At 33.3% G+C, this 25,453-nt stretch overlaps 1 protein-coding gene across 11 annotated transcripts in view; it reads right to left on the reverse strand.

Annotated features, from left to right (window-relative positions):
• The window catches only part of GK (glycerol kinase), a 75,691-nt gene extending 51,215 nt beyond the window's left edge, over positions 1-24,476 (reverse strand). For 5 of the 11 annotated variants that reach the window (XM_074300878.1, XM_074300877.1, XM_074300871.1 and 2 more), the window contains exons 1-4: positions 23,621-24,033; positions 7,648-7,721; positions 3,037-3,143; positions 412-489 (exon numbers count right to left, since the gene is read on the reverse strand). In XM_074300878.1, the coding sequence (XP_074156979.1) occupies positions 412-489; positions 3,037-3,143; positions 7,648-7,721; positions 23,621-23,698 (337 nt within the window). In that variant the 5' untranslated portion in view covers positions 23,699-24,033. Of the gene's footprint in view, positions 1-411; positions 490-3,036; positions 3,144-7,647; positions 7,722-23,620; positions 24,042-24,360 lie in introns of those variants that run through there. The other 6 variants (XM_074300880.1, XM_074300876.1, XM_074300875.1 and 3 more) reach the window with 5 other exon arrangements.
• Between the last annotated feature and the right edge of the window lie 977 nt (positions 24,477-25,453).

Consider the following 25,453-nt stretch of genomic DNA (forward strand, 5'->3'; position numbering starts at 1 on the left):
GGGTCATAGAGCTAGTAGTATTTCTGAGGAAGATTGAAGAATTTAATCGTTTAACGTTTAACAATGCTATTACAGAATAGCTGTATTATGAAAAGTTGTGACCCCATATGTTTACAAAAAGTGAGTTAATATGACAACTTCTCATATCAAAATTTTTATACACTTTTGCAATTTTTACTAACTGATGTTAAATTATAATTGTTTAAAGTATTAAAACTGGAGAAAAGGAAGTATAAATGAGAATGAAGTTTAAATTATTTTAATAAAGATATTGAATATTTTCTTTAAAAGAATTGCAAGCTGAATAGGATTACCACTTTTCAACAATTTAATATATACATATATTATAGATAAATATTTACATTATAAATATACATACATGTAACTAAAACAATATACATAGTACCTTACCAACAGCATTGTAGAGAGGTTCTCCAGTATATTTGTCCCAAACTACAGTAGTTTCTCTCTGATTGCTCACGCCAATAGCTTGTACAAAATTAAACAGAAGATAGTGTGAGGAAAAAAAGCAGAAAGTTGGCAGTAAGTATAACAATCCTAATTTCAGGCATAGAGATCACAATCACTTTATAAAATTACTTGAATATTTTTGAATATCTGTCATGTATATAGTTCTCTGTAGTGGCCTCTGCAAATAGACTAGTGATGATCCAAGGTTATGATTTTATATTGTAAGCAAAATAAATATGGTATAATGGAAAGAATAGTAGATTTAAATTCGGGGGATGTGAGGCCAAATCTTGACTTCCGCTTTTACATATATGTTCTTGGGTAAATCTGTTAATCTGTCATTTTACTATTTGATGGTTTTTCCATCACCATTTATTCTGGATGGCAGTGACTGGAATTGATCACATATTGAACCTACCAAAGAGTGTTTCTTTGGCTCCAACTCCCTTTCCCCTTTTCTAAGGTGCCAATCTTTCACAGGATTTTCTTGATATACTACCTGCACAGCTAGCTGTTTAAAAATATAAAACTGTATTAAATAGTGGGAAGGAATTGGGGGATTCAAATATATACAACAAGTGTAGAAAACCTGATTAAAAGTATGGTGTTATGGAAGGGCAGCTAGATGGCAGTATGGATAGAGTAACAGCCCTAAAGAAAGGAGGACCTGAATTCAAATCCAGCCTCAGATTTACTTATTAGCTGTGTGGTCCTGGGCAAGTCCTGATCCAATTGCCTCAGGGAAAAAAAAAAAAAAAAATGTTATCATAGTCAAGTGCTGGATCTATAATTAGGAGACTTGATCCAAAAGTTGATGACACTGGTATCATTGTATCAAAAACATACTTTTCAAATATAGACCAGGATTTGAATTTGACTAAATAAGCTACCTTCCAGAGGCCTCACAAGGCCCCGGCACTTGGAAACAGGAGGAATCATATGATTTTCAGAGATCTATAACCTCCACATTATTGACTCACATTATAGGAACTATCTCCAATCAGCAATAGAATGTAAGCTCCTTGAGAGTAGGGAGTTTTATTTCTTGTCTTTGTATATAGGACCTAATAAATAAGTAGCAATTAATAGATGTTAGTTGATTAAATGATTTCATAGGAATTAAAAAGGAATGGAGCACTTTAACTGAAAGTGAAAAAGGGGAAAGTGAAAATTAACACACTGCTATACCATTTCTATCATTTCCATATCCAGTAAAGAATTTTCCAAAAATGAAGTATGGTACTAGCACAAAAATTTTACATATTATGGTAAGGAATTCTAAACACTATTAGATCTATAATAAGTTTGGAACATACTAAAAAAAAAAAGCTGTGAATAGAGGAAATTCATGGCCTTGTATATAGTCCTCTTTTTCTGTTCTCTTTTGTATAATGAAATATTCATGATTGTTGATATTTGTCAATTTCATAATTAAATTTTTTTTAATATCAAGAGAATGATAGATGAAAAATATTACATATATTGCACATATGTGGTTACTTTGTTGGTTCATTTTGCTTAACTCTTTTGTTAAAAAGGAAGGATCAAATGACTGATGCCAAAAAAAGTTTCCTGGCCTGCATGCAGGCCATATAAAGCCCAAGATCATTTAATAATTTTGTATATCCTGCACTTAATATTATAAATATTCAAATTACTCTTGGCAGAAAAAAAGATTTCCTACCCATCTAAGATAGAAACCATTTAATTGTAGTTGAAAAAAACAGCAAATATTTAGATGCAGAAATCGTCTAAGGGACTGACAGCATGGTTTCAAAATCATCTTTTTAAAAGCAACATTTTAATTGAGATAAAAGTGTCACATTAAACTAAGAATGGTAATCATTAAAAATTGCATAAGGTTCAAATCTTAATTATCTATATCTTTTACTAATATGAAAAAGTATTATAAATAAAACATTAAATGGCTATTTAATGAACAAATGTATCATTATTATGATCATATATCATTAATAATTAGTATTCCTAGAATAAGATAACGAGTTCATACAATGATTTTTTTCAAAACAGTAAATTGTGGAAGGGAGCATATAATAGTATGCTGCTTTTAAAGTGGGGGGAAAAAAAAGAAATTTCAAAGATGAAGTAGCTTAACCATTACCCACAATAGTAAGTTTTTGAGCTATTACTCAAACTCCAAGTTCAGGGCTTCTTACATCAATCATATGTATTTTATCACGTTTATATCTTGACAAAGAAGTCCCTTTCATATCAATATTCTAATTAAATGTTTCAGCACAAAATAAAAGTTAAAAAGGTGAATTCTAGAAAAGGAGAACAAAGGAAAAGAGGAAGAAAGAGAAGAGGGGGGGAAGAGAGAGAAACAAAGAAAAATGAGAATTGTGCAAATGACCATACAAATGATCTAGCATAGTCAATTTAAATTTATTTTTAATAAAGCTTTTGCAAGTGATTCACTTTACCACTATAGAAAACTTTTAGTTTCCTTATTACTATAACTGATGAAATGTAAACACATTAAATTGAAATAATTTTAATGAGTAAGACCCATTCCACTCATTTCCAAACTCCCCAAAAGAATACCTTTGATAGCAGAAATGTCAATATTCAACTCGGTAAGTTTCTCACAAGTTCTTTCTATACATTCATAGACAGATTGCAGAATCTCATCAGGATCTTGTTCCACCCATCTTTGAACATAAAAACACATCTAATTATTTATCTGGAATGTTACAAATAAAACTGAGTTAATAAATTGAAAAAATGAAGTTGGAACAGCTTTTTTTTTTTTAATTTAAAAATCATGAAAAACTGATTGAATATAAGGTAACAAGTGCTAAAACTAATATATAAAATCCATCAGTTCTCACAATATTAAATGAGGCTACATAGTCAATTGATCAAAAGTGTGCTGGAGACAATTTTAACTGGTCAAGTGTTAATTTCAGTTGGAAACCCGAGAAATTGGCAGTTATTATAAATCAAGACTTGATTTATTGTTTAACTGTCTAAATTTAAGAAAGTGATAAGAGAAAATGTCAATAATGCCAATTAAGTTTATGAGTATATCATGAATACATCCCTATATGTCACCCCCAGACCCTCCCCAATATCTAGTTGGTAAACACCATAGGACTTATATTCATCTTAAGACCTATAGTTGGTGTCAAAGCAGTTTCTTTGACTTTGAGTTTTGTGATTAAGACAATATATCAAACCAACTAAAGAAATTAAACAGAAATACTGCTTTTTCTCTAAGTAAATTCCTAATTCCAAAGCAAAAAAAAGAATTATAGCTATGTGTGTATACACACATCTATTTTGAAACCTAATTTATTAATCTGATAAAAGAAATTCCTTGCCCAAAAGACAATAAACTCTGTGATAATTCAGATTTTAAATGATGATTTTGTTATTTCTAAGTAGACTTAAAATGTCATTCATGAGGAGACAAATTCTGCTTTATACTGATAAGCAAGAAATATGTAGATTGCTAAAAAAAAAAAATCTTATTTAAAAATAACATATATTCAAGGAAAACTCTAAGAACAGTATAAGGAAATATATAGAATAATGACAGTGCAGAAAAGCTAATGTACTATTTTTTTCTGAGTAGAGTAAACTACATTTTTAAAAAGAATCAACTATTTTTAGTTTTTAATTTGGTTTAAGGCAAAATTTCTTGCCTTTTATTTCATCTTTCTTCCCTTACAATTGAACAAACCCAAAAGGATAGCAAAATTGCCTGCTATCAAATCTCACTAAAATGGAAACTTGTTGTTTAGTACAACATATAGAGAGGTAGTATTTAAGTTGAATTGTATACTAGTGATCTGCAAAAACTTATATCCCAATGTTTGAAAATCATAAAAATGTTTACATTTGACATAATATTCAAAATACAATTACTATATAAGAATGATGCTCAAAAGGATAATATTTTTGCTAAATAAATTGATTGCTAAATACAAACTTAACAATTTATCCTCTTATTCCCTCTCCAGGATCCCTCAATCAATAGAATCTGTTGAACTTATATTATTAGGCCTGGAATCAGGAAAGATCTAAAGTTTGACACTATTTGTATGTGACCTTGAGCTATTCAGTAAATCTTCCTAAGCTTTTATTTCCTCTTCTGTAAAATGGAGATAACTGTAACTGTACTACCTACCTTTATACAGAAACTATTAATTTTTAAACCAAAAAAGCACATAACAAAAACAAAAATTGAAACCTGCCAGTTTGATATTCATGATCTTAGAAGGTGGGTAGGAGTACACAAACTAGGAACTATGGGTAAGAGGGATTAGGAAGGACCTCAAGTATCTAAGCCTTGAAAGGAGACTAATTGCAAGAGGCATAGGAAAGGAAAATTTAACTATTCAAGGCAAGATAATTACCTGTGTAAAGAGGCATGTGAAAGATAAATTACACATGGAGAAAAGCAAGTAGACCAGCCTAGCTGGAATAAAAAGTATATTAAGGGGAGTTACATGAAATTTAAAAATGTAAACCAAAGCCAAACTGTGATGTTATATTTTATCCAAGAGAAAGCCACTGAAGCTTTCTGAGGAGAGAGGTGTAGTCAGAACTGTCCTTTCAGATGATGATTTAAAGATTCATAGGAGAGAAGTATAGAGTAAAATGAGAAATAATGATCTGAATTGGTTGGGTTGCCCCTGTGAATAGAGAAAAATAGGAAAAGAGGGGAAAAAAGAGGTAGAATCAGACTTGGAAATTGACTGAATAAGAGGCAAGAGACAATAAAGAATCAAGGATAACTCCAAAGTTTTGGGCCTGAATATCTGGAAGAATAGTGTAAAAATAGAGAAATTAGAAAGTGGATAATGAATTATGTTGGTACAATAACTTAGAAATGTCTCAAATGTTCAAGTGGAGATGAAAAGGCAGATAAAAGCTGAATCTGTAGATTTGGAAATTAGAGATAATAATTAAAACCATGGGAGCTGATGAGATTCTCAAAATAAAAAATAGCAGACAGAAAAAGGAAGAAAGCTTAAGATAGAGCCTTAGTATTTGTCCATGCTAAGGGATAGGAAATACAGTAGACTGAGAAAAAAATAATGCAGGAAGGAAGAAAAACAAAAGAGAAAAGTATCATAACAAAATTTAGGAAAGGAAGGACATCCAGAAGGAGAATATGGTCAATGATATTAAATGTCACAAAAGAATCAAAAAAAAAGAAAAGGTCTTTAGATTACCAAGGGATAATTATTGGTGATGTAGAGGTAAAATGAATGGCAGGGTTGAAAATAGAATTGCAAAGAATTAAGAAGTGGGATATGAGGTAGATGAGACAAAAAATACAGATGACTAGTTAGAAGTTTGACTATTTGAGGGTAGAAAAATATATGATAATAGAAAAAAATAGAATAAAAAAAAAAAAAAAAAAAAAAAAAAAAGAGAATGTCAGGGTCAAATGAAGATCACCTAAGGATGTAGAATACCTAGAAGTGTTTTTAGATAGTAAGAAAGAAGTCAGTGATAATGAGAAGTTACAGAGATAAAGAGTAATTGAAGGGGAAAGCTCCTGAAGAAGAATAAATTTAATGAAAGTATGGATGAATCACTTACTAAATTTGTAGATGATACGAGATGTTGTTATACCAGGATCAATTAAAGTGACAGTTTTCAATTTTTTTGGTTTGAGTACACTGAAAATCCTGAAAATCCTAAAGAATGTTTGTTTTTATGGGTTATATCTCTCAGAATTTGCCATATCGGAAATTAGTATTATGAAGAAAATAGTTCCCTAAAAAGTGATCTCTGGACCACACCTGAGAATTGCCAAATTAAAAGAACTGAAGATGTCTAACCCAGAAAAAAACACAGAAATGATATCTAATATTTTAAAGACTATCTTGTAAAAGAGTAGTCTCATTTTATTTAGTCTCACATGGGAAAAAAAAGTAGAATGGGTCGCCCAAGGAAGCAATAAGTTTCCCCTGACTAGAATTTTTCAAGCAAAGCCTAAATGGCCACTTGCTTGTTAGAAAAGTTTTACAGGAGATTCTTGGTTTGGTACAAGCTAGATTAACTGGTTTTTAAGGTCCCTTCCAGTTAAGAATCCAGTTTAACTTCTCTAAACTACAGTTGCTTCATCTATGAAATGGAAATAATGAATGCACTATCTACCTCAAAAGACTGAAAGCTAGTTGTTTAGGGTCATGTCACATGAATTCAAATCTTTACTAATAAATTATTTTCATTTGCTCTCTGTGATCTCAGATAAAATACAAACTTGGCCTTCAGATCTGGATTCAATTTACCTTTTCTGATATATTTTACATAAACATTCTTCATGCATTCTATCTTCCAGTCAAACTGGACTACTAGTTGTTCAAATTCAGCATTCACATATCACATCATGCTGCTTCCCATACTTAGGATGCTCTCTCCTCATCACTCTCAGAATTTTTTCCTTCCTTCAAATTCAGCTCAATCACCACCTTCTTCATGATTTCCCCCAGTTATTGTTCTCACTCTTCAATTTATTTTGTATTTATTTATATATGTATAATCTCCCCTGCCACCCCTCCCCAACAGAAAAAGTATTTTTAAAAAGGAATTGTCTTTGTATCTATGCCACCTAAGACTTTGAATTCCCTGAAGTAAGCTTTTCATCAATCTTTGTGGAACTAAAGTTGAATTACTATGACCTGTTCAACTCAAAATGGAAACCCTATTTTTATACACTCATAAAAACATATATTGAATAACCAATTTGACCAGTTTTGTTTTAGAAGTTATAGGAAATACAAAATAAAAACTTCTGAAAATAATGTTTCTTCCCTAAAGACATGTATCTAGTTAAAATATCTATGAAAAGAATGAAAATTTTATTCAGAATTCTTTTACAAGTACATTAATGAAAAAGGATTCTGACTCTGTAGCTTGAACATAACTTTACAGTATTTAGAAATAAGCCTACATTTATGATTAGTATTTTTTTTGTACTTTTCAATGTACTTTAACAAATATTATCTAACATTTCTGAATATCAAATTCTTTTATTTAACAAAGATGGATAACTAACAAACGGGTCTGTCTGGGAGTTCAAGCCTCCTAATACTGTGGGTATAAATGCACATGACAAAAATAAATAAATATATATAATATAGTTAATATGCAAAAGTGACTGTAAAAAGTACTTCATAACCATTAAATACATACCCTTCTTTAGGGAACTGCTGTTTTAGTTCCACTTGATGATGACTAAGTAATTCAGCTGTTTTTGAATTGAAAACCTGAAAAACATTGAAAAATTAGGCAAAAAGTGTTAATACTGACATAGGAAGTTAATCACAAACCAAATGAGCTGTTAAATTCTTTCCAGTTCTAAATCTATGGTTCTATGAAACCATACTATACTGAGACTGTTTTGTTGTTAAAGAGGTGGGGTGAAGAGGGAAATAATATCAAGTTAAAATATAGCAAAGTTTTAGAAATACTGTTGCTAGTAAATTCATGACTTAATAATCATCAAAACCATTTAAAATGGACCAAAATTAAGAATAGGAATGTGAAAAAAGTAGGGTTTTTTTTTTCCTTTTCTTTTCTCCCTACTAGAGTTTAATTTCATTTAATGTCACATGTATATGTAAATATATATGCACATGTATATACATACACATAAACACATATGTTCATATGCATATATATCCATAAACACACACATTAATTATATATATATATATATATATATATATATATATATATATATATATATATATATAAATTAAATACATAACAATCTTTTCCACTGGAAGGGGATTGATGAGATAACATATTTTAGTACTAAACTTATATTTTTCACAATATTAAAGGGTATTCAATTATGCCTAAAGGGCTATCAAACTGTGAATACCTTTTAATCCAGCAATGTCTCTACTATGTCTACATCCTAGAAATCATAAAAAGGGGAAAAGAACCTACATATGTAAAAATGTTTGTAGCAGCCCTTTTTAGTGGCAAGGAACTGGAAACTGAGTGGATGCGCATCAGTTAGGGGATGGCTGAATAAGTTATTGTAAAGTCCAGGCTAGCTCCCTGAAGGGCTCAGAATCAGCCAGAGTCAGGATAAGCAAAAGTCCTTGCCCCAAGTTGGGCACCAAAATGTAATGTTCTGTTGTCTCAAAATTGCAATTGTTCTCTGGGGGCAGATCTCTTGGGGGGCTTCTGGAACCAGCCTTAGTTTTAGTTTTAGTTCAATAATCCCAAAATGCAGCCAGGAGTTAAAGTTCAGATCCTATATTGTGTCCTTCAAAGTCTTGAATCTTTTCCTGTCAGAATGTCTCCAGCAAGCTTCAGTCTCTAGTTCCCTCTGAATCCAAAGCCTCCAGACAGCATGAAGGTAGACGTAGGAATGAAATCTTTACTCTGAATCTCCTAGAGTGTGGGAATCAGACTCTGCCTCCGAGAGTGTGGGATTGTGAGTTTCCCAGAATTCAGTCCTAGATGTGAATCTCCCAGAAGTACATGAGCAAGCTTTTCCTTTAGACTTGGGAATCTGCTGGACTTGCGAATCTACTGAATCCTGGCTCTGATTCTCCTCGAGCTTCCCTGAAGTTCTCCTGGGAAATCTTCTCTTTGACCCAATCCAGACTGACTGCCTCACTCAATGTTGGCTCCTTATATCCTCCCAAGAGAATGTGCTTGTGGGAACTCCAATGAGTGAACTCCTTTAAAGATGAAAACTCCTTTAAAGGTGTGAACTCTGAACTAGAGAATTGTTAAGTATCGACTTAGCACCTTGTAAGGATCCTAACAAGTTATGATATATGACTGTAATGGAATATTATTGTTCTACAAAAAATGATCAGCAAGATAGTTTCAGAAAGACTTTGAGAGACTTACATGAACTGATGCTAAGTGAAGTGGGTAGAACCAAAAGAATATTGTACATAGTAAGATTATGTGATCATCAGTTATGATGGACTTGGCTCTGTTCAACAATGAGGTGATTCAAGCCAATTCCAATAGACTTGTTATGGAGATCCATCTGAATCCAGAGAGAGGACAATGGGGATTGAATACCGATCACAACATAATATTTTCACCTTTTTTTGTTCTTTGCTTACTTTTTTAACTCTTTTTTTTTTCCTTTTTGATCTGATTTTTCTTGTACAGCATGATATAGAAATGTTTAGAAGACTTGCATATATTTAACTTATATTGGATTATTTGCTGTCTAGGAGAAGGGTGGGGAAGAAGTAGGATGGAAAAATATGGAACACAAGGTTTTTCAAGGGTGAATGTTGAAAACTATCTTTGCATATATTTTGAAAAATAAAAAGCTATTATAAAAATAAATGAAGAAGGTAAAGTTATCTTAAAAAGAGGTATCCAAAAAAGGGTCAAATTTAATATGTAGACATAGAAAACAATATAAAAATTTTAGGGCAAAAATATATTAGCAGTGAGCATTCAACTTGGATATCAAAGGATATAGTTTCAAATCTTGACTTAGTTATTTATTCCATATGCCCAAATCAATTTTCTTAACTTTTGTGGGCACCTTAGTTTCCTTATGTTTAAGACATTGCTACCATATGAAAATGATACAATAGCAAATGATATTGCAAATACAGTTGTGGCTCTACTTTCCTAGGGATCTCATTCTTAGCTATTTTCTAAACTGACTCAGAATATAAGGTCTTTGGTCTAATCTTTTATTCTTGAGTAGTAAAAACAACAGCAACACAGTCTCCACCCCAACCCAACAATTACAAAGCTTTAAGTGAAAAGCACTTTTACATAGAATTGCATTTGAAAAGCCCTCCCCAACAATCTCTATGCTAACAAAGTGGGTTGTATCAAAGAAAAAGTTAATTTTATTCAAGTTTGATACTAATGTGGAAATAACATGTTTGTACTATGTATTCTGTCGTACAGACATGTTTTCTCATAAATGCCTTATTTCATATGTACTGTTCTAGAACTGAGCACTTAAAGTACCCTCCCAAGTCTTTTTTTTACAGGAGTAGAAAGCCTCTACTAGCAAGAGTATTGTTACTCATGTTTCCATATCAACTGTTATTCAACCTTTGTCTCTTCTAGGCTCCAGCCTTGTTCAATCTGAATACCACCAGTTATCTAATTCTAAGCACCCCTAGGATACCACTGCCACCACATGCCTCTCTTCCTTTGTCTGGACTCTACTAGGCAGGGCCAGCTCTACCATCACTGGCTGTCAGATAACAATCTGAAGTCAGTGATAGCAAAGTTTCTTTTCTTTTCTTTTCTTTTTTTTTTTTTTTTTTTTTTTTTTTTTTTTTGAGGCTGGGGTTAAGTGACTTGCCCAGGGTCACACAGCTAGAAAGTTAAGTGTGTGAGACCAAATTTGAACTCAGGTCCTCCTGAATTCAGGGCTGGTGCTCTATCCACTGTGCCACCTAGCTACCCCAATAGCAGTTTCTGAGACAAAGAAGTATTATGAAGCACCTGGTCTCTAAAATTTTAATTTATCTTCTTTCTAACTTCTTTTGAAACTAAGCCCACTTTAATTGGCATTACAATTATAATAAATTTTGCTTCCTGCTATAGAGATAGCTCTAAGGCTGCAAATACTTTTTTTTCTTTTGCTGAGGAAATTGGGATTGACTTGCCCAGGGTCACTTGCTAGGAAATGTCTGAGACTACATTTGAACTCAGGTCCTCTTAAATTCAAGGCTGATCTCTATCCACTGCGCCATCTATCTGCTCCCTGCAAATACTTTTAGGACACCTCATGACACTGGTCTGGAACCCTAACATTTTAAGAGTCCTCTTTTCTCCATTCATCATATTCATAACTATAGTTTTTATGATTACTTGGGTCTTCATGTTCTATTAAAATTCAGTGATATTTTCTAACAATACAGATCACAACTTTCTTTTTCCCAAAAAATAACAAACAAACCTTACACAGCTCTTTTAGATGAGACAATAATTTTAATTTTTACCCCGGAGATATTAAAAAAAAACACATTAATGTTAATAAGATACAAAAATTTTTAAAATTTCATTTAAATAGTTCACATCTTTGAGGCTAACTCACAAAGTATAAAAATATAACTGATATAGTAATGATATAAAGTCACTTTTTAACACATATGCTATACATGTGATTGCTAGAATGACATTTCTCAGGTTCATCATCTAAAAATCTGGATTATTAATTTGCTAGTTGGTCTTTCTACCTCATATCTCTCTCCTCACTCCAGTTCATCTCCCATTCAGCTACTAACTGATTTTTTTTTTTTAAACAAAGGTCTGAATATGCCACTTTCCTCTCCTCCCCATATTCAGCAAGTTCCATTGGCTCCTATTACTTCTAAGATCAAATATGAAATTTTATTTTGGTCTTTTAAAGTTCTTCATAATTTAACTCATTCTTACCTTTCCTTTCTTATACTTTATTCTCTTCTCCATGTACTTGAGATGTATGTAGTGCCACTGGGTCTCTTTGCTATGCTTCCTCCTAAAGGATATTCTCACTATATTTTCATTAGCTAGCCCCTTGGCCTGAATTTTCTCCCTCATTATACTTATTTTCTGGATTTCTTAGCTTAGAAATTTTAGAAAATCAAAAGTGAGAGTAGAAACAAAAAGAAAAAGAAAAAAGCCTACTGAATTTATGAATAAAATTAGGATATTTTGGAGAAAAAAGATAACTAATCTGATCTTTCTAAAGAAAAGTAAATTGCCAATATTAAAGGAGAATTCATAACAAAAGAGAAAATAAAGAAAACCATTAGAAATAATTCTGCATAAACATAAATAAAACTCATTTAACAGCAACAGAATCAGAAATGACTACAACATATTGAAAATATTTTTACACTATTATCAAGTTGAATTTGTATAATAAGTAGGACAGGTTCAATATTATAAAGATTATAAATGTAACAAATAAAAATCATGATTATTTCAAAAGATACATAAAAGGACTTTAAATAACTTCAATCCCAATTTCAAATTATAACATTTAAAAGGATCTTTCTTTAATATCTTGAACCAATAGTATTATCTGTAATGAAAAAATGCTAAGAAATCTTTCCAGTAAAATCCAGGGCATCATTCTTAGTTTATCAAATTCTAGAAAAGCTATCAATCAAAGAATATTAGGACAATAAAGATAGACAATAAAGAAAATTATCACTTATTTAACAGATAATGGTCTACTCAAGAATTCAACTAAAAAGTAATTAAGTAATTGAAATGATTATTGACTTCAACAACATCCCAGGATTTAAAATCTTGCCCACAAAAATCAGTGAAGAGATTGAATTGGAAGTTCCACTACAGAATTTATTTTTTAAATACAAGTCCAGCTATGAGACAAGCACTGAAATTACATAAATACATTTTACAAAACAGAAACAAAGTGATCCCTAAAAAAATTTGAGATATTAGCAGTCTACAATTGGTCAATACTTATGTAATAAAAATAACATCACTACCTAAATAAATGTACTTATTCAGAGACATATCAATTTACCAAGCTTGGAAAATTACAGAATTTAACAAAATTGAACTGAAGAAAAAAATTAATCAAAATTCTCAAGATTTTTTTTTTAACTGAAAAGAAAAAGAACCTAATAGAACTAGATATCAAACCATACTAAAGCAGTAATTATCAAAATTATTTTGTGCTAATTTAAAAAACAATTAAAATCAACAAAATAGATTCTGTACATGAGATTTTTAGAAGGAAATAATACCAGAGAGTATCCAATAAACCCAAAGAATCCAACTACTCATTTAAGTAAAAATTCATTCATTTAAAAAAAAAAAAAAAAGCTACAAGGAAAATTGGAAATTTCTCATAAATTAGGTTTTAATCAGCATATCATATCACACTATATATATCACATTATATATAATATCACACTATATAATAATAAGCTCTAAATAGAACCTAAATATCTAAACAAATAGAAGACTGAGGAAGGTGATATCTTTTACAACTACAGAAAAGGGAAGATTTCTTATAGAAAACAGAATGGGTAATTCCAATCATTATTTGCAAAAACAAAAGCATGCAATCAAACAGAAGGAAAAGTTAACTAGTTCAACTATATGCTTAATAACACCTCCAAAAGATAAATGGTTAATGGATATGAACAATTTTCAAAAGATAATAAGCAAGCTATCAACAATCATATGAAAACAAATGTTTTAATCATTAAACAGTAAGAGAACTACGAAGTTAAAAAAATCTCAATCCTATCAAATTGGGAAAGATGACAAAGTGAAAATGACTATTGTTAGAAGAACAGCTATATAGCAAGACAAGCTCAGACATACAGTTTTGAGAGCTGCAAAATGATCTAGTCATTTTGGAAAACAATCTTCAAACTATATCTAAAGTCATTAAAATGTGCGTATTCTTTGACTTTTTTGATTCCTCTAGTAACAGATCAATGACACTGGACTTTCCAAGATAAAAAACTTGAAATCAAACTATTTGATTGAACAGTTCAAGAATGCACATTCATTCATTCAGTATATTCTTTACTTGGAGGAAATCTTAAATGAAGGCCTAGAATAAACAGGGATGTTATGAAAATAAAAAGCCAATTAGAACTGGTAATTTCATTAAGATATACATATCATATGTATATATATTTATACATAATTATATTATACATTATGTTATACATATACATATTTATATATGTATAATACATATATACATTAAAAACTATGTGTCTATGTGGTATTTGGGTTATTAATATTAAAAAGGATTTATATTTCACTATACATAGTATTTGAACTTTTAAAGCAAGTTATTTCTCTCTTCATAAATTTGCTTTGACTCAAAATAATCTGATTATACCCATATCAGAAAAAATTATCTGAATATTCTTAGAGAGTAGGTAACTTCAAATAAGGCAATTTTCTCTATTATTAGAGACACTTTTCAAAGACTTCTTTAGGAAAGATCTAAGAAGAAAGCAAGTTATAGTATAATACATTTTTCAAAATAAGAGACAAGTTGGAAAAAAGGGGATAAAAAGTTCTTTCACAATATTTACATTGGATAAAAAAAGTTCCTGTTTTTTTCCAATCTATAGTAAAAGAAGAAACAATTTTTAACATTCAGGATTCTGTGTACACTGTCTAACAAACAGAACCTAAAAGCTTTCCATTTGCATATAATTAGCAGTTGAAGACAAGAACTCAGTAGAGAAAGTCAAAGCTAAGCAAAATAGGCAGGAATAAAAACAAATTGTGAGTGATGAAGTTTTGAGAATTTGCATAATGTACTGATTTTATGTAGTCATACTTGGGGATTGCTTTTACTCAAGGAACTATATCCACTAATCAGAGGGAGAGTATTTTCATACCACTGTCAGTTGCTCAGAAGTATTATTTGAGCATTGAGTTGATGAGGAAAGAGATTAAAACTTTGGAAATGATTCACTTAAGTAGTTAAGATTTTTCTGAATTTTCATTTAATCAGAAGCCTGACATGACATATTTACCCATTTTCATTTTCACATTTATCCCTTAAGTTAGCTAAATGATAATGTAATATGAATCATATTTGATTAGGAAGCTTCCTAAATGGATCTAGAATTTAAAAGAATGCATTTTGATCCAGAAAACTCGGATACACAAATCTCAAAATTAGCATGAAATGGAAGAATAGTGGTGAAAGCAATTAGAACATGAAAACCTACTCTTGAGAGGACTGTAAGCCAGCCAAGGATAGGGAATTTCAGCTAAATTCCCCTGCGTATGGGACTGCCGGGAGGAGGGGAGGAAGGGGGGAGATCTACTTTTTTTTTGCATAAAAAGGAAAAAATGCAGGTTTTCATTATAGAGTATTCCTAAACAAGATATAAAAGGAAAAATGGAAAAGACCTGCTTAAATCTAGATATGGCAACAAAAGCATTAGAGAGTCAATTAATCAGGATTTAATCTCTGACTCAGAATCGAAGCTTATCAAGAATCAGGAAAGGCCCAAGAGGCAAGATGCTTCAAACTGGAGTTCAGTATCAAGGAAGTTTATAAGTCAGCAAAGGTGAAAAGCCAATGGCAAAAAGGCAAATACCATCTGATCTATAAGAAAGATTGATACTCTGCAAAACTGCCCTTAGGTCAGAGGTAGATTCTTTACAGAACAAAATCTAATTTCCAGGCTATCAGCCTAAGGAGTAGGTGTGGGTTGCTATTATTACCATTACTTAGATTTTAGTATTTAAGGGACATTTGGGATACCTCATCCAAGTTCCCCTTTTTTAGAACTACAAATTTTCACTATTAGATTTTATAGCATAAACTGGGACTAAATTTCTAAACCTACTCTTACCGATTTTATTTAGATTATGTGGCTAAATTACAGAAAAGAGAAGACATTAAATCACTAAGGGGACACTCAAAAAACAAAACAAAACAAAGTTAGAAAACTGTAAATATATTTGATACACAAAATTAATTCCTACCTAGATATTTTGGTGTATGTGTGATTTTGTCCATTTTGGTATTTGTAACAAAAACACCTATCATAACTTTTCCATGACTTTTTATTCATTCTTTTCTATCTCTTTTCATAGATCCTTAATAGATTGGAGGGCTCCCTCTAGTTCTATTGTGTCAAGTACCAATGTAGCACTTAATCTGTTTATTTTACATGTTTACAACATAAACAATCTGACTTTTCTTTCAGATCATGACATGGAGGTATCTCTGGGTCCTAGAAAACTATAACAATAAAAATCATATTCCAACAAATTCTGCCCAATTAATTGGAACAAGGTAGTGGTAACAAGTCTATTTTTCAATAACTCTTAAAATAAAACAACATATAGCTATATATGTAAGGATTAATTTCCCTAAATTTGGTCATTGAAAAAAAAATTTACAATAAAAACTCATGGAAATTTGAAGGAACAAGAAAAAGTTAACTACATACTCAAGATTATTTCTCTATAACTCAAGTAAATAAAAATTGAATACCAAGTAAATATAAAAGGCAGAATTCAAACTCAGACCTCTCTGATTCTGAGGTTCAGCACTTCAATACTCATGATATAAAAAGACTTTTAACAGAGATTAATCTAAATATGGACTTGTTTTACATACTGTTTCACATCTGGCAGGCATTTAACTATAGACTGAGATCAGATTTAAAGAGCGCACTAAACTAGCCTGATAGGCTGAAATTTTGGAAATATTGTCACTACTGATATATGTATAGCACTTTCAGATTTATAAATCTACTTAAGAATACCTTGTAGCTTTAAATACTTTATTGTAGATATGGAGGTGATTCTGTGTAGATGTAGCAGAGTATTATCTCTGGAAGGTACAATCAAGCTGAAAATGTTCATTACAAGTATAATCACAAACTGTGTATCAATTGTCCAAGAGGTCAACAAATTATCAGAAACTCATCACTAGATTGGCTGGGATATGATTTCCAGGCATAGCCCTTCTACTACCTAGCTTTTATTCAGTATCTTATACTAAATCCAAAGAGGTTGCAATGCATATAACTAGAGGGCAATGATGAAACTATGGATCATTTTGGAATTGGAATTATTTAAGATTATGAAGCCACTTATTTTCAGCTTAATGGCTTTGAGAGGAAAAAGGTACAAGTATTATCTCCATTTTATTGTCTTCAATTATCTCATTTGATCTTTACAACATTGGAAGTTAAGTGCCATTAGCTGCATTTTAAATTGAGGAAATTCAGACAGAAGTTAATTACCCAGGGTCAGATAGCTAAATTCCTGAAGCTGGATTTGAATTCATCTATCCAGATTCCAGCCAGAGAGCTCTATCAATTTTACCACTTATATGCCTTTAATAGTCTATCCACTCTTAAAATTAATTTTGAGATTAATCAAACTATTTTCTAAATCTAGGTATTAAGAATAATTGTACACTGAATATTAAGGAAGCAATGTAGCCTTCTGTTAAATGAGTGTGTATGTGTGTAAGGGGAATATAATTAAGAGAACTAGGGTGCAAATATCAGCTTTGCCACTTACTGGCTGTATACTTGGTGTCTTAGAGCCTTAGTTCCCTTCAATTGTATGCAATGGGCACAGTTGTACTAGATGATGTCAAAGTTATTTACCAGATATAAATGATAAAGTATTTAATAAAGTTATTGATGTTAATCTCATAGGTCAAGGAAGACAAAGGGCAAGTTTAAAGATGACATTGAATATATTGTTGGTATTACTGAACATAGGCATTTATTATTATCTGATCAAAAAGATTTGAAGAGGGGAATCAGGGATAGCATTAGTTATATCTAATAGCATTAGTTATATCTACAAATAATTCAAAAGTTGTGATTTAAACCATTTTTAACCTCCTTCCTCACACTTCAGGAGGAAGAAAAAAAAACTTGGCACCACTTTCCTATTACAAGAAATTAAAAAATGTTAATTCCAACCCTTCATTTTTTTACTTGAGCAATTCTTTGCCTCTAGCCCTGATTTTCTTTAAAGAAATCCATTTGAGCAGATTTAAATAATTTATGTTAATCTATATATATGCATATGTAGACATAAAACTTTTAAACTACATCAAGGTAGAAACTAAATATGGGTGACAATATATACCAGGCTAACCTAATGCTTAAGAGGGATTAGCTAGGTAATAAGCAGTATCAATGTCATTGCTGTAAACTGGTGCTTTATTTGCATATAAATATGATGATTTCTAAATGTAAAATTTTATGTAAGGTATTGATATTTCAACATATAGGCTTCACAATTTTGTTATTGCTACTGCTCACTTGTGTCTGACTCTCAGAGACTACATTTTGGTGTATCTTTGGCAAAGATATAAAAATGGTTTGCCATTTCTCCAATTCATTTTACAGATGAGGAAATTGAGGCAAACAGAATTAAATGACTTATCCAGGGTCACATAGCTAGTAAGTAGTTTGTGAGACCAGATTTTAACTTGGGTTCACCTAATTCCAGGCCCAATGCTCTATCCACTTCACCACCTAAATAAATAGCCCACATATTTACATGGTAATTTATAATTTATAAAACACTGCAAATAAACTAAAACTCAAAGAGGTTTAATTGTAATGTCAGTATCCTTTCCATTATGCCATCTTCCTTAATAAGATCATAAGCATAGAGCCTAATAGACTTCAGTGAGTAACTACTCCAACTCTCTCATTTATACATGAGGAAATGAAATAAGCATTTATGCCAGGGTCTCAAAGTTTTACAAGAGCCAAGATTTGAATAGATTCCAAATCCAGCACTTTCTTTCCATTCTATCATAGAAATTATTACTGCTTTAAATGCTGAAACCTTTAAGCCTAAATACCTGTATCAAACTTAAAGTTTAGAACTGGAAGTGAACAGGAAAAACAGATTCAGGGTTTAAGAAAAGGGAAAAAAGGAAAAAATATACACATCTACAAGCCTTATGAGATGCCTGCTTCAAGTCTAAGGAAGTAATTCTTAATAAAGAGCACAGGAACAGTAATTTTATTCACTAATTTATCAAGAGTAATCATTAGAATAAGATTTGGAGCTGGAAGGGACCTTAGATCATCTGATTCAACTTTATGATTCTATTTATGAGGAAAAGTAAGACTCAAAATTAAATGGCTGGTAATTAGTTTAGAGCCGAGATCTGAACCTTTGTCCTCATTTAGTGATCTTGCCACTCTACCTACCTTTCCAGTACTTTAATGGGTGGGTAAACTCAATTACAATACATCCATGCCGGACCCACACTTAACACCACATACTAAGAACTTAAAGATCAAAATGGGCCCAAGATTTAGGCATAAAGAACGAGATCATAAATTAGAGGAACATAGGATAGTTTACCTCTCAGACTTGTGGAGGAGGAAGGAATTTGTGTCCAAAGGAGAACTAGAGATCATTATTGATGACAAAATAGAAAATTTTGATTACATCAAATTTAAAAGTTTTTGCACAAACAAAACTAATGCAAACAAGATTAGAAGGGAAGTAACAAATTGGGAAAACATTTTTACAGTTAAAGGTTCTGATAAAGGTCTCATCTCCAAAATATACAGAGAATTGACTTTAATTTATAAGAAATCAAGCCATTCTCCAATTGATAAATGGTCAAAGGATATGAACAATGCATCTATGCCTTTTCACCCCCTGCTTTAGTTCTCCCAAAGTTACTTTAGTAAAGATTTTTTAAAAAATTATCCTGTAGAAGAGTTTGGATTCTGGTTAGGAAGAGCTTTTTTCATGCTAAAGAACCAATTGATAGAATTCATATTTATACTGCTCTTTAGAATTTATATACAGCATCCTATTTGAACTTTAGAAATGATAAGGCAAATTGTATTATTGCTATTTTTCTGATGAGGAAAGAGAAATGAAATTTCGCACAAATTCATAAAGTGGCAGAGCCAAGGCTCCAGTTTTAGATAGTCCTAAGCTAGTATTCCTTCTCTTACACTAAATCATATCTATTAAACAGATTATCTAGTCAAAATTGTAAAGTAGGTTTTGCTTCCTGTCAAATTTGGCAAAATTCTCTGCCTCAGTCTCTAAATAAACATCCCCCTGTTGTAATATGTATACATACTTTCTTAACAATTTAAAAAAAAAAAGGCCAAATGCACCTTTCTAGTATCTTATTATAGAAAAGTAAGAGACATAGGTTGGGACAATGTGCTACTAAAGATGAGTATGAACAACTAGCCTCCATGCTAATGTGTTGATCCTAGTCTAGATATTCTGTAACTGCAACCTTTTATAATTCTAAGGATACTACCTTAATCTACAGCCCATATTCTTTATGACAACATAGAATGAGACAGTGAAGGAATTTTATTTTTTTCTTAATGAAGCTTTCATCACACTATGCACAAAAGCTCCAATTCAGGAGAGGATTAATAAAATAGAATGTTTTCCAAAAGTACCATTATACAAACTAGCAACTAGAAAAATTTCCTAGACAACTTTTCTCTATAGAATAGTTAAAAAAATTATTACAAAAATATAAAATGTCAAAAACAAATGACTCCATACAGACCCATATGATAATGCTTTTTAAAGCTTCAAACTATTATAATAAAATTAAGTTTTCAGCAAAGTGCAACAAAGATAATATTTATAACAATATCAGAAGCATATGTAATTTAGTGTATTTGTTTCCTTTAACAATGCAGAAAATCTATCATGACTTAGCAGATAAGTCTGCAAGAATTGCTACAACTAAAAAACAAAACAATAAAACAAGAACAAAAAAACCTTCTCACCCAGAAACCAACCTGAAGAGGAGGTTCTGCAGGTGGGTAGAACATGCTGAGTTTTAGAGCACAAAAACCTATCTCCAAGATAAGTAATTTAGAGGAAGAACTTAGTTAATAACAATAACAAAGAAAAAAAAAATAAATAAATAAAAACTCCAACAATCAAGTGACCAAACTGAATGGAGGAAGTTGTTAAAACAATGACCTATGTATGTATACTGAACGCAAAGCTCCCAAAGACAATAAAATGGTCCCCTCCCTAAAACTTAGTTCACTAAATCCTTTTCCAAGAAGTTTTATATTTGCACACCAAATAAATGCATGCCAATGCTAACTCTCCACCCACACAAAGGTTATAAATCCTTCTCAGGACAAAAAGCATTGCATTGGTGACTCAAGATTAATCCTTAATAGAATAATAAATTGAAGATAAGAACTTTCTGAAATTATAAATTATGATATTTCTCTTTAATAATGCACATTCAACACATCTAGAAAGCATAACAAGATTTCCTGAGGCAATATAAAAATACAACTTTGCCTATATGTGAAATTCATTTGACCCATAAGAAAAATCAAACTACCCTAAAAGTTACCAACTTATTTTCAATCTTCACTGTAAAAATTCGAGTCTTCAGTGTTAAAAGCTCTTAACGGAATCTAAAAAATAAGATCTTTCTTTGGCAACTACCTAACATTTAAAAGCTTCTTTATACATGATTGTTATTACTCATTTCATGTTTAACAGGGGAGTAGATTAACAATTATGCTTTTGAGTCATGATTGCATCAAGATATTGAATGCAATAACTTCTGGGAATTAGCTCATGACTCAAATCAATTCAGCATATAGGACTTTGAATCTGTACTAGTAGGAACTTGTTTAGGGCACATACTTCTAAGTATCATTCTCACCTACTTACCAATTACTCTAACAGAGCTTCTACTCTTCATTTAATTGTATCAAAAAAAAAATTGTGATTATAAGACTGAATGAAAAGCATTATACAAGTTGGCATTTTATAACAAAGATAGGAATATTTGAATGTTAGAATCCATCTTCTTTGAATAAAAACTTCATCTTCTATTCAATAAGTTAGCTGAAAAGAATTAGAATGATTAACTATCTTTCCTTCTATAGATATATTCAAAAAGGAGAATTATTTTTTGAGAACCCATCACTTGAATGCAGAAAGTGATTCAAGTTTTCTAGCAATACGACAAACATGAGAAAGATTAAGAACAGAAATGAATCCATTTATGTTACACAGTTGATTCCTCCAGCATCAATAGCCTAAAATGCTATATCTGATTAACATGAACTTAGTAATCATTTATTGGAAAAGATAAACCATCAGGTTTTGACCAATAATTTCAATTCAATATACTTTGACTAGAAAGGTACATTTTAGTTAAATATGAATTAGGCTTGTATTTGTATATTTAAAAATGAAAATTAAGCCTATTTTACCCAAAGATTAGATTACCCAAAAGATATTGAAGAGATTTGGAAGGCAGAATAGCTAGCTATCTACTGGCAGCTTCAACAAAAATCAAAAACAACTTTAATTCTTTATTTGGATCATGCTAGAGATTAAGACATGAGGCTGATCTCTGAATCAAGAAACTAACTGCAAATTGCAGTAACATAGCAAAAAGTACTGTGCAAAAAAAATTTTGCTAATATTTACCTATTGAAAAAAATCACCTGTGATAGAGGCAGAAATAGTGAATGGGGAGGAGGGTAAAAAAAGATCATATTCGTTATCTACACTTGAATTTGCTGTTAAATAATCACCATTGAAAGCAGTAGGCAATTTCACAAACCCATTTGTTTAATAAACTTAATAACACTGATACTAGCTCGATTTTAAGGTATGTTTCCTTACTGTATGAAACTCAGGTTAATCTCAAATAGGTGGGTAGGACCATAATAATGTAATAAACGTTACTTAAAACACTTATTGCTATTTATTTCGCATTGGCTTCCTTGATAAAGAGAGGGAAATCATCTGTTCCTAAAATCAAAACTAATGTAACCTAAGTGTCAGGTTTTTTTTTTTTTTTTAAACAATAAAGTCAGACATAAATAAAGCACAGTAATAGCCACTGAGCAAATTAATATTTTATTCTGTCTTGGAATTTTTTCTTAAAGTTAAGGATGACAGTGCAATAATGATTCTTTCTACTGCTCTTAAGGGAGCACCGTGTTAGGCTAGTAGTTATGACACAGCTTTCACCCCCATCCCAAGGACATCCAGAGACCAAGAGGCCAAATTTCCTTCATGCAAAGTCCCCTTGCAGGACAACCTGCAGGTCATACATAGTGGCCCAGGCAGTGAAGAAACGGGATCCGCACAAAGTTCCTCTGCAAGACACCCTAGGAGATTCCCTCCCCCGCTTCCACACATTCATACACCCTTCCCACTCTCCCGGTTTCCCGTAATTCGGTGTTTCCTGGAGCCAGCAATGCAGCAGAGTGGGGAGGTGTGAAAGTCCTATTTCACAAGGCCCCTTTCGCATTTGAGCGTGCCCAGGCGGGAAGGGTGTCCTGATAGAAGTCATGCCCGTGCAGGAAGGAATCAGAGGCGGGTGCAGGGGGTGGAGATGGAGAGGGAGTTGACAGGGTACGAGAGTAAGAGGCTCGGGGTTGGGGGCAGTGATAGTCCCAAGGTTTCAAGTCCTCCTTCCCCAAGGGTAGCCTTTCCCTTCTGCAACCTGGCGCAGTCCGAAGCTCGGACGCAAGGGTGGGTTGGAGGAGGCTGACCGGGAGTCGGAGGACAGCTGCCCCTGCTCCCTCCCCCGCGTCCCTGTCACCATTCCCTGTCTGCTCCCAGCCTTGGAGGCCATCTCGCCCCCACCTCCCATTTCCTCCCCGCCCCGGGCCCGGGCATCCTCCTAATGTCATCTCCCAACCCCGGGGCTCACCAGAAAGCGCGTGGAGCTGGTGCCCTGATCAACGGCCCCCACCAACGGCCCCAAGAACTCATCGTTCACGTCTGCCATGAAGCCGGCTCCAACTCGGCCGGCGCTCGCGGCGCGTCTCCCGGGCGACGGGGGGGTGGCGGGCGAAAGGAGGGGGAAGTGGAACGCGAGAGGAGGTGGCGGCCGGCGAGGGACTGGCAGAAGCGGCGGCGAAACCAGTAGGGAGATCTCACTCTCTCCCGCAGCCGGCCGAATCCTGGGCCGCAGTCAGGACCGCCCCCTTTATCCACGAGGCCCACTCCCACCCCGCGGCCCCTCGGGTCCTTTCTCCGCCTCCCCTCCGGAGCGCCAGGCAGCTCCCTTCCCCGCCCCCTCCCTCCAGCCTCCCGCTCCCAATGGCACTCCACTTTGTCCCCGCCTCTCGCCGCCCCGAATTCGCTCAGCCGAAGGCGTGACTGGGGGCGCTGTCAGAGAAGCTGGCCAATCCCGTGACGGGGCGTGAGGGGGAGGGGCGGAGATTAGGGAAAGCTTCGGCGTTCCGTAAGACGTCATGGGAGCCTGGCGATTTTGCGGAGGAGCGGGGGGGGGGGGGGGGGGGGAAGGTGGAGAGGACTGGGAAAGCGCCCAGAGCTGCTAGTAGGGCATGGATGTCAATGTTCGAGGAGCGGGGAGTGTTTCCCTTGTGGAGTGAGTGGGTGGTCGTTTGGCCTAGCGAGAATATGGCCTCGGGGATAGGAACTCACCTCCCACTCCTGCCCCGAGGCATCCGCTGTTCCTGGGACTGCACGCATCCGCAGCTCTGCTTGCTAAGAGCAGAACGAGTCGTTCTCCCCGCTACCCTGAGCACGTCCTCCCGTGAGAAACTGCGCTGGTTGCTTGGAGCAGATACTTCCTGGGGTGCCTTTCCCCTTTCCCTTAAATCAGTTCTGTGAACCCTGAACTAGGGAAAGGCGACTGGACACCGGGGCATCCTTCTCACTGCGCACCTGAGACCTTTAATCATTTAAGGAATTATTTTTAAAAAAATAAAAGTCATTTAAATATTCTATTTCGCAGTTTTCTGAATAATCTTATTTGAGCTCTAACGCCTTCCCACACTCAATTTAGCTGTCTTCTCAGAGACAGAGGATATTTGTCAGTGTTTTCAGAACACGAGATTTGCTCTAAGATAAGCCATTTCGCCTAGGGGAAAAAAAAGCAACGAAAGTCCCAGAAAACAGATAATCAAACTTATTTTAATCCTCCCTCGACCAGAGAGGTTGGGAACTATTAAAGTAGACTATCATATATACACTGGTAGACTTTGCTAAGTATTTTTTCTTGTCAAAAGGTTCACTCTGGAGAGTATGTATTCTAAATGTCTTTGGTATAAAAACAAAAAGTATCAATAAAACCATATTTTAAAAAATAATCATGCTCCACCCCAAAGTGAGCAAAAACTTTTTGTTGACTGAAAAACTGTTTGGAAGTGTTCTTAGTTCCTAGGTTTCCCTCTCTGATTCTTCTCTTAAGAAAACTTGAATCTTAGTACTTAATAAATGTTTGTTCAAATAAGGCCTAGATGACCCTGGAGATGTTACTTGATCTCTGTCTGCCTTATAGTTTCCTCAATTGTAAAATGGGGATCAGAATAGATGCGAAGATCAGATGAGCTAATATTCTTAAAATGCTCAGCATAGGGCCTGACATTAATGCTTAACAATCCCCACCCCACCCCCAATTTCTTAAAAAAAAAAAAAAAAAAAAAAAATATATATATATATATATATATATATATATATATTAATAGTATTTTATTTTTCCAAATACAAGTAAAGAGTTTTCAACATTCATTTT

Source organism: Sminthopsis crassicaudata, chromosome 3 (genome assembly GCF_048593235.1).
Source record: "Sminthopsis crassicaudata isolate SCR6 chromosome 3, ASM4859323v1, whole genome shotgun sequence".
NCBI lineage: Eukaryota > Metazoa > Chordata > Mammalia > Dasyuromorphia > Dasyuridae > Sminthopsis > Sminthopsis crassicaudata.